This window comes from Phyllostomus discolor, chromosome 3 (genome assembly GCF_004126475.2).
Source record: "Phyllostomus discolor isolate MPI-MPIP mPhyDis1 chromosome 3, mPhyDis1.pri.v3, whole genome shotgun sequence".
NCBI classification, from domain to species: Eukaryota; Metazoa; Chordata; class Mammalia; order Chiroptera; family Phyllostomidae; genus Phyllostomus; species Phyllostomus discolor.
In genome coordinates, this window is record NC_040905.2 from 11552679 (window position 1) to 11566675 (window position 13997).

Sequence of the window (13997 nt, forward strand, 5' to 3'; positions counted from 1 at the left end):
CATCCCACTCCGGTCAATTCCCTCATCTTTGCAAGACAATAGGACCTATCTCTTGGGGTTGTTGTAAAGGCCAAGTGAAATGCTGTCTGTGCAGCCAAAGTGACTGCTGACTAAATGCTTAATTAAGACGTTCTCAGGCAGCTGCTGGAGGCATGCGATAGTGCCACACAGAGATGACAGGGGTCACACAGGGGTCACACAGGTGTGACAGCACCCACCACCCTGCCCAGTGGGAGAGGCACATTCAGCGTGTACCCTCATCGGAAAGGCGTGTCTGCTCGCAAAGGGGGCAGAGTAAGCCCTCTTCCCCCACCGCATTGTTGCAGAATGCGGCCAAAGACAATGGGAGAGAATGTTGACCACGAAGAGAACTGAATGCTTAGGTCAGGAAAGGAAGCGGGCCTGACCTGTGGAAACAAGCAGATCACGGGGTTGGAGGACACCCCTGCTCTGGTTTTCAGAGCCACCTGAGAAATTCAGCTGGTGATCAAGAATAAAGGGTAAGTCAAGGTAAACATCTCAGGTGGGAACAAGACCATGGTGAGCGAAAAGGAGGTCAGAAGAACTGGAAAAAGAGGTAAATTCAGACCAGAATAAAAATGACTAGTTCAACTACAATGCGTTAAAAAGATTTTCTAGTTTGTTAGTAAAGAAGAACCAGAATTATTTTTTACCAGATCCCTATTTCACATAATTATATAATAAAATTATAGTAGAGAAAATCATATAAAATACATAATTCTTACTCCTTCAGTTACTGTTTATATACACATCTGACTGTTAGTTTCAGGGCTCTGATGCCTGGAGTGGGCAATACCAGGATTGCCTGGTATAAATGATTACTTTAGTCAAACACTATTTGTGTGTGTGTGTGTAGATAAGCTCTTTGGTACTAGCATGAATTAATGCCAACTGACATGCCTATATAATGAATAAATAAGACCTCTTTATTTTTATTGTGCCTGTATAATACCATCAATATGTATTTTTGAGAAGGTGCAAGCGCAAGACTCAAGATCTACCAACACCTCTTGTCCACCCACAACAAAGATCTGAAATCACAATGGAGTCAACAGCCTCTGCCATTGGTGAAAAGTCACAACTTCTTTACTAGTACTGTGTTTATTAATTGACCTTCAAGGATCTTTCCAGAAACTGAATTCTGAATTCCTGGGACCATGGTACCCCCAGTTCTTCCTGTTTTCCCTGATTACAGGGACCTAGCACTTTGCTTTCCAGCCTGGATCCTGTACGCACACACAGTTCTCTGTATGATGTTGGAGGTCCCTAGACTTCTCATTCTGCTTACTGCCAGCCTGTCATGTCCTTGTTTGCTGTGACCTGCTAAGTCACTGTCCTTGGTCCCCTTGTTATTAACTGTGGCTAAGCATCATGAGCGTTTACAGACGGCTCCTTCTGGAGCACCACGTGTTTGGCTGTGCACACGTCACGGGCACACCTGAGACCTTCCAGGTGATCAGCCTCTAGATTCCCTCCTGGACTCCATTGCTGGCCCAGGGGTCAGGTGAGGATGCCCGTGGAACTGCATGGCTTTCCCTGCATGTTTGGTTTGCTGCTCTGAACACGATTACCCTGTTGAAACATGATGAAAGCCCATGTGCCTCATCCTCATTTCCGCCCCTTCTAAAAATCCAAGCTGGGAACAGAGCTGGTTCAACTATCCTTTTAAAGAGAGGGGAGACATTGTTCACTTGGATGAATACATATAACAGAATCTGGGCCTTGGAAAGCATTCAGTGATCCACAATATGTAAGTTCCACTAGCACAATATTCAACAAGCAAAGGTTGGGATATGCCATTGATATTGAGTAGTGACGTTTCAATGTGGCTATTGTAGAGTGGTGGAACTAGCCTGAAAGTGCACACAATCGTGTTTGTCTTCATCGACGGTTAGAGTTCACCAGCATCTACGTGGCCCGAAGTGCCCCTGACAGCCCAAGTCTGCAAGACTCCAGGTGCATTCAGAAGCACGGAGCAACGCCTCTTTCTCTGGGAGAGAGAGAGCTCCCTAGAAGTTACAACACTTACTCCATTTTTGAAACCTGCCAGGGTCCTTGAAATGCCATCTGTTTACCTATAGATAATAAAACCCAACAACGGACAGATTATCTTGAAATAATGGCCAAAAACTTAGGGTAGAAGCTTCAATACGCTGACCTCAAGAGACACCACGTGTAGCAAGTCCACAGAATGAAGCTACGTTCTCTTTGGAGTGCAGTGGCCAGAGCACCATCCCTCCGCCCTGCCCAGACATTCAAGCTGCACCCACTCTGCATCCACTATGGCCACTGTGCAGGATACGAGGAAGGGAAGGCAATCTCTGACGCCCGAACTACAACTAAGGCTGTGGTTGCAGCCTCAGGGGTGGTTGCAGCTGCTACCGGTCCTCAGATTCCCGGGGACACTCTGTTCATGCTCATCGCCAGAGACCTCTCTTGAGCTGCAGATGGCTTCCTTCCAGGTCAGCCACTTCACCAGATTTCTCCATTTTTTTATTGTCCTGAACACCTGTAAGCACTCCTTGACCCGCCCTGCCTCTCTTGAAACATAATTACCACTTGTACTGCATTTTCTAAGACAGTGGCTCTCAAACATTTTTGACCAGGGCCCTCTGTAAGAACTACCTTGTGCACTATCACCGGTGTTTGTGTACAAGTGTATGCAAAACAGACAACAGAAGCTTTATGAAATACCTCTCCTTCCTGCTGCTGAGGTGCGTTATTTTCTACAGTGTAGCATCGCATCAGATTTCTGATGTTGTTTCCATTTTTTAAAAATAAATAATGGTGGTGACACACAGATTAGTTTCATAATCTAGCCTCAATCCACTGTTTGAAAAACAAAAAGTAAACGATGTTTTATAGGACAAGACGCCAGGAACCCTCCGTTCTGATTTCCTGTCTCTGAGCACCACCATCTTGGATCCCCCTCTTGAGGCCTGCGCACCGGGAAAGGAAAGCCTTGTGCTACCAGTGACTCTGCCCAGACAGTCCCCAAGTATGGGCTTCTCAAAGTATATTTTTAAAACAGTGACATATTTCTAGCTGCAATGTCTCATAATTAGTAATGATTGAAAGATCCAGTTTACTCACATTTTTAGCTCCTATTTGTATGACTGTCTTTAGATCTTAGTTATGGGTTGCATGTTTTATAGTGTCTTACAGTGTCTTATAGTGTCTTACTGTTGTTACATTTTTTCATAATGTAGATCACTAAAAACTAATCAAATAATATTAAGTATGATTATTCAAAATTAAATAAAATTTCAAGCCTATTAAAAATAGAGCCACTGATAATTAATTTGTATACAAAGTAAAAGTTTTTGTAAATGGGACTTGAGGTAGTTTGTTACTCAAGGCCAAACACCTTGGGCAAAAGATAATGTCTTAACGAGGTACAACCTATTAGCCCATTTATAATATTCTAATACAGCAATTTTCAACCTTTTTCATCTTATGGCACACACAAAGTAATTACTAAAAGTCTGTAGCACACCAAAAAATATATTTTTGCTCATCTGACAAAAAACAGGTATATAATTTTGATTCATTTGCACTGGCTGGCTATTGCTGTGTTGACTGTGGTCATTTTTTTGTTTGACAATCTGAGGGAAGGAGGGCGGTGCCCCTGACTAAACAGTCAGGTGTTGCATATTTTAAAAATTCATGTGGCGCACTGGTTAAAACTCACTGTTCTGACTCATTGGATGGCTGTGCATTTCACTTAAAGTGTTTCAGTGATGCCCGAGACTGATATCTTCAGCAGTTCCTAAAAGAATTCTGATGACACGGGTGATGCTTAGACACACAAAACATACTTCTGAGCTTGGTCTGGTCTACACACTTGAAACTAAATGTAGTCATGAAAAAATACAAAGATAGAGTATAAAAGTAAGCTCACGTTTCACAGGGTGAGGTCAGTTTGGAGTTCATACCTTTAAAGCAGCTAATGTCCACTCACACTCAACAGCTCAGCGGAAACTCACCCCTTCCAGGGTGGCCCTGTGACCTCGTGTGCTTGTCCACACACAGCCTCCTGCTCCGGAATGGTCTCTCCCTTGTTCCCACTCGGCAGTGAACACCACGAGGGAAGGATCTCTCTCTACCTTAATCAGCTTTACATTGCCAATACCTAAAGCAGCACTGGCGTATAATTGGCGCTCCACATGTATTGATTACGTTACTGAATCAATCAATAGTATAGGCTCAATACATGTGAGATGAATAATAAGTAAATACATGGATATTAAGTTTTAGTAATTTTGATTAAGTACCAAGATCACTTAGATCCTCAAATAAGACAGAGGGACAAAACCCAACCCCCAATTTAGGGACCAGATCAGAAGTGTCACCATTACAGACGGAAGTTAGCAAGAAGCCATGCACCATGGGTGACATTAGCTGCTCCCGGAAGCATGTCTGGAAGTGATGGCCTGTAGTGTGATTTCGAATGAGCTTGTCCATTCAATCCGGGCCTCCTTTTGATGGCAGCACAGATCATCTTAGTTCAAAGGTAATGCGTTATAAACAACTGGTGCACGTGGACTTTGTTAGAAACGCTGCCAGAGATCTAACAGTGGCCTGGAGTGGGTGGGAGCAGCCCGTCTGAAGGGGTCCATAAGGGACGCTCTGTGGAAAGCTGTCTGTGACTTGATGAATTTCACACTCCTAACTGGATGTTTGCCTTGGGTCTCCTAAACTAGGCTGACACAACCATGAGCCACATGACCTGAAGATAATAAAAATAAGGGGCAAATGTTCCAGTTTAGTTTATGGCCATTGCCCAGGGCCTCCTCACTTTGCTTCCAAGCCTTTAATCTGAGCCCCGTTCTGTTCCAGTTCTGCCTAGCTTCCAACCTGCCAGCCCCATTTTCATGTTCTAGTCTGGTTCTCACCAGTCTTGGCTTTGAGCCTTGGCCTATCCAAAGGACTTGGCTCGAGCCCTCCTCTGCCTCTCCCCATTTCTGGCTACTTCAGGTAAACTGTCTTGACCATCTTGGTTCCAGTTCCAAGAATTCAGCCTCTGGCATTCAGTCCTGGCTGACCTTCCATCTGGATATGTCCTGCTTCCTGTCAGGGGTAATCAGATGTTATAGAAGCGCACTTGTTACTATGGCAACACGGAAAGTCCAGGGACTATATTCCAACTGTTTTGCTGGGGAGTTTGGCACTCAGAAAAAAGCCGTGCTCCACAGTGAAGTACTAAGGTAAAACTTCGTAGCTTTGACAGCCTCTGTTCTTTTCCTTTCCTGCCAAGGCTTCTTCTCCTCCAACCACCCAGAAACCCAAGGGAATCTGGAGGAACTGCCTAAATGTGTAATTTAGACTTTAAAATTCCTGAGAGCTACCCATGATTCTCAGGGGAAGCAGGAAGGGTGGCCGGATACCTTGGCTGATGGGGCGTTCAGTTCCTGTAGCTGCCAGCCCTACATGGTTTCTTGACCACAGTACGGGACCTGTGTGTTGGCCAGGTTCTAATGGGAAGAACAGACATGGCCCTGTACTGCCCTTAGCAAGGGGGAAGAGAGGGGAAGTCGGTTAACCGGCGGGCAGCTGAACGATGCCTTCTCCTTCAGGAGCTGTCGTGGAATGGGCTCTGCAAAGGGGCCCAGTTTAAAGGTCTCGGAACAACCTGGAAAGATGAACTGGCCCAGCTCAGTGAGCTCAGTGAGCTCAGCAGCCTTTCCAGTCACCTGTCCTCCAGTCCTGTCACAGTGTGGTTAGCTACCTGGCCACACCTTCCTGCCAGCCTGGCCTTTAGATTCCAGAGGCTCCAAGGGCACGGGGATGCACACTTCTCGCTGGCGTTGGCAGGGCAGGTGCACCTCTAGAGGGAAGGCCTGGTTCCACGAGCCTCTGTGCCAGCATGCTCAGTCTGGGCCACCTGTCACTGCCAGGAAGTACAAACAATGACCGTGGTAACAAGGAAAAGCAGAGGTTACTCTGCTTCACCGGGGATGCTGAGCTGCAGATGGTTCTGGCTTGAAGCAGAACTGTGGGTAGCCAATGCCTATGTATCAGTTGATCCCCAGCTTAATTCTGGCTCATTAGGAAATCTGAAGACCTGGTCCTAACCCTGATAACGGCTTTCACTCAGAATCTGAGCCCTGCTGCCCCGGGAGTGGCCTTCCCCAGCCTGCCCTGCCCTAACCTTATGGAAACAGACATGCTTACATTCTAGCCTGTCCTGAAGGAAGACCCAGACGATAGACTTCACCTGCCTTCTGTGTATTTTGGGGGGAAGTTCAAATGGGCCATGACCAATTGCCCAGCATGTGATGAAGATCACTGACCGAGTCCAGAGGCCTACATCCGAGAGCACCTGGCGCCTCGCCGTGCAACCCAGGGACCCTGGCCTGTAACAAGTCCCGAAGTTCGGAACACTCAGCACTTGCGAGAAGTGGCAGGCCCCTTTTCCCAAAACCTTGAGCTACTGATTGCTTACATACCGGGCAGACAGAATAACTGGGCTGAAACTTTATCCTGCAGGTTTGATTGCCAGGAGCAAGCGAAACTAAGCACTTTGAGAGGTGCTCTGACTTGAACACTTACACTTCTGTGCTGCTGAAATTCAGGGACAAATCAGACGCAAACCATGGCCAAGGGCTTCTGCTCAGTGCTCTGATTCCAGACATACTCGAGTAGCTCACTGAGGAGGTCAGCAGAGGAGGGCTTATTCACCCCAAAATGGCAGATTCCTATTCCTGGTCCCATTCTTGGCCCTGGAGGCCACCGTGGCCCTGCCAGGGCACGGAACGTGACATTTTGAGCATCGCAGCAGCTGCACAGCTGGTCCAATGCTCCTTACAGTGCAGTTGCCTGCATCTAGAACAAATGAACTCTCTCAGGCTACTGCATTTCTCCTGACCCCCAAATGCCTGGGGGCAGCACCCCACTGGACATTGTATCAGGTCTCTCCCTGTGAAAGGGCCACCAAGCAGTCCTGGAGGAGGCAGGCTTTCTTAGAAAAACAGGAGGCTTCATTCCTCAGGGTTTCAAGCTCTGCTCCATTCGTCAGGGAGGTGGCGGGCTCCCTCAAGATCACGTCTATGCCGATTTCTATGGTAGTGTTGCTCAAAAAACCTTTCCAGAAACTTCTACATTTGAAGCCACCTATCTGCTGCCCTTGCTTAGCCAGGAACACTCAGAGAGACAGGCTCAGTTGGAATTTCTTGGGTGGCACTAAGTATGGAGACACGATGAGTTGGTCTCCCTGTCTTGGCATGGCAAAATTCACACAAAGTGTTTCCACACAGAGTATCCTCTTTCATAGTAGCAACTGCTACTCTATGTTCTTGGTTTCACTGCTAAAGTCGATATCCTAAAGAGGTACAAACCACCCCCAAAAAGCTTACAGGCAGCACTGACCAATGCATCAAAGATGAGTCCAGGTCCAGGGTACCGAAGCGCATCACTGACAGGCCCTAGGAACTGGACCAGAGCAGTGGGGTGGGAGGGTCTTCCAGGTGGCAGGGTTTGTGGTTCTCAGTCCAACACAGCTGCCCCACACCAAGATCCTGAGACTCTCTTGGGTCCCTTCAAGTTTCTTGAGATTTCTTGGGTCCCATGACCCAAGTTCCCCTTCTAGTCCCTCTGCTCCATAGACACAAGGCCCCGCCAAACCCCGGCACCTCAGAAATCCTCGGCCAACAACAGGTGGGAGGTAGTCTTGTTTCTCGGCAACCACAGGCCTAGAGCAAGCATAGCTCCCTTTGAAAAGCAATGTGTTAATATTCTGCTCTGTACGTTGGTATCACGATGTTGGATCACCATGGATCAGTATTCTGGGGCATAATGGTAACCCCCCGAGACACAGCCCACCACACTGTGAGGCCTGCCCTGGAAGGGCCAGCCAGCCCGAGTCACCATTACAGGAGGGATCCAGGGAGCTGGAGGCAAAGGTCTAAGCAAGTGGGAGAAATCTCAGCCATTAAGTGCATCACATAAACATTAAACTAGAACCACAGTGGGAAAATTCCTGTCAGTACCCAACTTCTTTCCCAGCTCCTGTTTTAGGGGCTGATCACGATTCTCGTCACCTACCTTGGTGCCCCTGGGGTCTCGGTCCACAGGGGTGAGAATGTGTGACCTCAGGTTCAATGGCAAACAGACTTTAAAGTCCAAGATCTGACAGCTCATCTCAACCCCCGTCATGTAAGCAACTGCTTACTCCTGCATATCTCAAAATGGAAGATATAAACACATCTTCATAGTCCAAAAATAAGGCACTTTGAGCTAAGACTTACTTCTTAACAGGGAACAAAACAGGCAATGAAACAGGCATTTTGTTTGGATGTAAGGGCTCTTACACTTGACTAGTAAGCTAGCACGCTGATCAGGCACTTTGTAAGTGTCCTGAGGAAACATGTATGTTAGGGACTGAACTGTGTCCCTCCACAATTTGCATGTTGGGGCCCTAAAGCCCCCTGTGATGGCTTTTGGAGGTGGGGCCTTCGCAAGGTAATTAAGTCATAAGGTTTTCAGCATGGAGGCCCCCATGATAGAAGTGCAGGCCTTTTCAGAAGGTGAGAGATCAGAGTTCTCCCTGGCTGCTCCGCGTGAGCACAGGGTGAGAACTGGCCATACGCAAGTCTGCAGGAGAGCCCTCACCAGGAAAATGAATCTGCTGGCACCCCAGTCTTGGACCTCCCAGAAGTATGAGAAATAAATTCCTCCTTATAGCCTCCCCATCTACAGTATTTTCTTATGGCAACCTGAGTTGACTAAGACAATACTTTTAAATAAAAAATTTTAGCCCTGGCTGGCATAGCTCAGTGGATTGAGTGTGGGCTGCGAACCAAAGTGTCACAGGTTTGATTCCCAGTCAGGGTACATGCCTGGGTTGCAGGCCATGGCCCCCAGCAACTGCACATTGATGTTTCTCTCTCTCTCTCTTTCTCCCTCCATCCCCTCTCTAAAAATAAATAAATAAAATCTTTAAAAAAATTTTTAAAAATGGTCCATTCACATTTTCTTAACACCTACTATTGAAATCTCTCACGGTGTTCATGTTGGTTTTCTAGTGATGTCACTTGAGTGACGCAGGCTTCACACTGATATTCTGCCTATAAAAAACTTGACTCAATAACAACCCATGAAGACTGGGTCATTCACTGGGATGCCAGGGAGCAAGGCAAGAGCTAAGCTGGAGTGGCCACTCTCAGAAGCTGACAGTGACCAGAGGGGAGGGGTGAGGCGGACAATGGGGGAAAGAAGGGGAAGGGTCAAGCCAAGGGGCATGTATAAAGGACCAGCGGACAAAGACATGGTGGGGAGGGGATTGAATATGGAAGCTGGGGGGTGGGCAGGGCAGGGGAAAGTAATGGGGGGAAATGGGGATAACTGTAATTGAATGACAATAAACTATTTTTTAAAAAGAAGATAAGTCTAAAGCCACTGGAACAACAGCAAAGGCTGGAGTTGAGAATAAGAGCAAGATGGTATCTGGGGGCTCTGAGTCAAACGAATCGGATGAGACGTCTACAGGAACATAGCCTCATGGTCTGTTCAGTCCCGCATCCCTACTCTCTAGTGGAAAAGGACCTGACAACATGTCATCGCGTAAACAAATCTGGGGGTGGCTGTGCATGCACCACTATAATGACAGGAACACGAAAGCTGAACCACAAAATACACAAATGCATCTTAAAGTCTGGTTAGTGGGACATCATAAACCTACAGTGCTACTGATAGAATAGCACATTATAACACACACTCCAGGGCTAACCCAACGAACACAGAGAGCTCGCATGATCATAAACTTAAACAGTTTTTCATTAAAAACAAAAATAACAATGACCTTGGCCCACTAAAAACAACATGGCTGATGTGCCCCACATAGAACACCCTTCTTCCAAATCTTGGGAATTCCAACGAAAACTCATTTGCAGGCATACGCAGTAGGGCTCTGCAAGTCGCCCAGTGCATTGTAGCTGAGACTCCCTGAGAGGGACTTGCCTTTGGGGGACCTGGGGGTCTACCAGGAGGAGGACCCCTGGCTGCTGTGGGAGGGCTGTGCTGCCAGTGAGCCGAGAAGTGGGGCTCCTGGCTGAGCCCGCTGCCCGGGATCCCCTGCGTTTTCAGGGCTCTTCGCTACTGGATTAAGTAACTCATTGCTATCCTGCTGCAGGTGCCTGGGGATCCCAGGCATGTTCCGTGATGCTGTTCCGGCCTCCTTCCTGGAAGGGGCAAAGGAATGGTCATTGCTGGACTGGAGCTCTCTCGCACAGCCATTCTATAGAGTGTGATGAGCTAGGAAACAAAGTTAAGAAACAAGAGACCAATTTTTGGCAGCTACCTACGATGTGTACATGAGCAAAATTTCTAGGTGTAACAGTTAAAATATTTCAGCATGATAGTTTACTCTATCAGAGCTTTAAAGGCATGGGCTCAGAACCAAGAGGTATTCAATCTTTAAGGGTGGTACTTATGGGCATCCCTAAGGTATGCTAAGAATGTGAACCCGTTGAACAGTAATTTCTAAATTAGGCATTGACTTGAGCATTAAAAAGCCTGAGCACATCTAGCAGTGATAAATACAGACAACTGTTTCCTTCAGCTAAAGCAGGACGTACTGTCCCTCTGTGTCTTGTGAAAGGCTATGTCAGCCAAATAATATATTTTATAAGTTGAAACATTTAATTTTTACTTGTATGCAGGAACATCTAACAAGATTCTGAAGAGACCAGAAGCTCTAAATAACAATAGGGAACAGTTAAAAGGGCAGTTTGCAGCACGTCTATCCTAACGCCTGCATACGGTACATTTTCCGTCATGCAGTCAAAAGGAGTCAAGCATATACACACAAATCAGGGATCCTAAAGTAATGTGCATTTCCAGAAAAACAGGAAAGGCTATGAACAAGATAAACTGCACTGCCCGCGGCTCACACACTCCTAACAAAAGTTTACAATTTCCTGCAGAAGAAACATACCGGCTGCTTCAGGATGTGGGTAAGACAAGCCTGTTCCTGTGGTAACAATTTCCCAAACAAGAAAAAAAGCTAAAAAGACAAATCTTTGCTAAACTGCAGACTTACCAGGTCTCCTGATTTATGAGAACAAGAATAAAGTAAATCGAGCTTGTTTAAGAAATAAGTTAGAAATCAATATTCCATGAATCAGCAAACCCTGTCAGATGAAGTGACAGTTTACAAGGGGAGGAAATACCTTCCCATAGCTTGATATTGTGAAAGCATTTTATGTTGTAGGATTATACTTCGGGTTGACACACTGCCTCCAGTATATTCTACAGCCAAACTAAGTAAATATGCACACATATCCCGTAAGATTCTACTCAACCCTTAATAAACCATAGCTCAATAATACTTCTTTTAGTAATACAGATACACATTCATCCAATTAATATATAGTGTGCATTTAGTTTCTCATAATCTCGTTTCCTTTCCTTGTCTTTTTTCATCAGTTTGTCCTCTTTCAAAATTTACATATGGTGCTGTTTTTCACTTTGCCCTGTTCATTGTTGCTCATTGACTTTATTGACCCATATTTATTGAGTGCTCACTGAGTATGCAACAAATGACTGGGTCGGATCGCTCTTCGAATGTTGCACTACTGCCCTGCAGGAACCCACTCAATATTTCTAGCAATAAAAAGCCTCACTCTTCCTTCCACTGAAGAATGAATCTACCCAATCTGCCCATTCTTCAATGGGTGGATTCTACCCAGATCTTCCATCCCACACCTACTATTTCACGTTCTCCCTCCTTAAGGTGAGATGAAGTGGGGTGGGGAGAGTAGGGTGGTGCGGAGAGAAATTTGCATCCCCAGGTGTTATTTGCATCTAGCATGCAGTGCAATTGGCTAAGTGTTCAATCCACATTACCTTAAGTTTCACCACCACAGAATAAAGTAGGCATATCATTATTGCCAATTCATACACTGAGGAAGGGGGTTTCAGCACTTAAGAGCCTGGCCACCTACAGTCTCACGGCTGGCATATGGCAGTGCCAACGATGGCCCTTGGCCGGTCAACCCCAAAGGCCTTTCAGCAGCTCATAGCCCAACTGACACGCAATACATTTTTAAAAAGTCTTTGAATAAAGCTGTGTTTGAATCAATGCTACTCACCAAGCTCAGACCTTCTCTTTCATTTGCCTCCAAGAATATAGTATTTAGATAAAATTTAAAAGACTTTTAACAAGCATTTTTGAAGCAAAGGTAGCCAGCTCATAGAAAGAAAAATACTGATGGATAAAATTTGTTTATAAAATTCCAAATCTATCTGCCTAGGCAATGTATTATATATATATATATATATATTTTTTTTTTTAACTGGAATAGTCTTAATATTACTGGGAATGAAAGACAAGAGATTATAAATAGTTAGGCATTTAAAATTAGTACTATAATACAAATTAAACCAAGGGAAAAATGCAAACATACAATGCCCATTTTTATTAATAGGAATAAAATAGTATCACAAAATAATGTTAAGGAAACACCATTTATTATATTGCATTCCCCTTAATTATTTCCCCTTAGTTTGTACCTTATATTCTCCATAATCACTATTATCTAGCAAGTCCCTTTTCTCTAGTTCTACAAGTTGTTCTGCAGAGGGCTTAGCTGGCAGATCCTTGATGCAGGCTTGCTCATAAATGGGCTTTCCATGGAAAAACAGTTCCTTCCAATCATGCATCAGCTTATATGGAATCAGGCTGCAGCAAAAAAAAAAAAAAGGAAGAGATGAATCAATGGTCAGTCAAATATACACCTTAAACCTTAGTCTATTATCGTATTCATTCCCAGGGTCTGCTGTTTGAGACCAGGAATTCCAACTTACTATTATATTCTTAATGGCTAACAAAATGTCTGGAACTTAGTTGGTCTGAATCAATGAATGTTTCTTAAAGCCACTGGTTCTTCAAGCTCTCTAATTGACTGTGAACTAACAGAACAATATATTAAAAAACAATTATCACTACCACAACACTTCGATTTTAGATTCTCTGTTGTCTTATTAAATGGCTTCGCATCATTAGGAAGACGTTTAAATGCTCTAGTAATAGTGTTTTCCTCTGCAAAACTATCAAGGAATATTTTCCAAAGCTCCTTTAAGATACCAGTTGGTTGACATATTTTCATATAATTTGTAACACAAAAATCTAAATCTAATGCATGGGTTGTCTCATTATCACTGAACATTGGGTAACCCTTACAATTATTTGTGGTAATTATTTCCATTTAACTCTGATGAATGGCGTGGAGGAGGTGGTCAGACAGAGTAATGGGAAAACAGTTCCAGGAAAAACGAAGTGTGCAAAGGAAGGAAAGAGATCAGTGTGATTCAGACACAGTTCTCTAAAAATAGTTGGACTAGAGCTTGAAATTGCAGCTTAACGAGTCTGATTTCATTCTGAGACATGCAACACCATGGCCAAACCTGGAAGACATTATGCTAACTGAAATAAGCCAGACTCAAAAGGACAAATGTTCCATGTTTCCACTTATACCAGGTACCTCAAACAGTCTGTGTCATAGCCACAGAAAGAATAGCGGTCCCAGGGCTGGGGAAGGAGGGAGCGGGGAGTCAGAGCGAGACTGCTGCGGAGTTGCCGTGTGGAGGGCACAAAGCTCTGGCGCTAGGGGGTTGTTGAGGGCGGCACGGCGGTGCGAATCGCTTAGCGCCACTGAACGGCACACTTCACAGTGTCGAAATGATAACTTTTATGTTTTACCACAATCAAAAGCAGTATTCAAATTAAAAGTACAATTTAGAATATAATCCCATTGTGTTTTCCATTACTAAAATATTAGTAGTTGCTGAAGATGACTTTATGGAGATATGGAAAATCTCGGCAGTAATAAGGTCTGGCACAGAAACAACGTTGGAGTTTTTAAAGGGACAGTGATTGGCATCTGTGGTGAAGTAAATAGTTAGCTACTTCTCTGTTGCCCAAACTTGATCCTGCAGTTGCTGAATCAAGAGCCTATGATCTGAATATTAATAACTTT

General features: G+C 44.9%; 1 protein-coding gene across 1 annotated transcript in view; it reads right to left on the reverse strand.

The window, feature by feature from the left end:
- The window catches only part of SPEF2 (sperm flagellar 2), a 138931-nt gene that overhangs the window by 90727 nt on the left and 34207 nt on the right, over positions 1-13997 (reverse strand). Inside the window, exon 9 of the mRNA XM_028524215.2 lies at positions 12532-12700. Within this exon, the coding sequence (XP_028380016.1) occupies positions 12532-12700 (169 nt within the window). The remainder of the gene's footprint in view (positions 1-12531; positions 12701-13997) is intronic.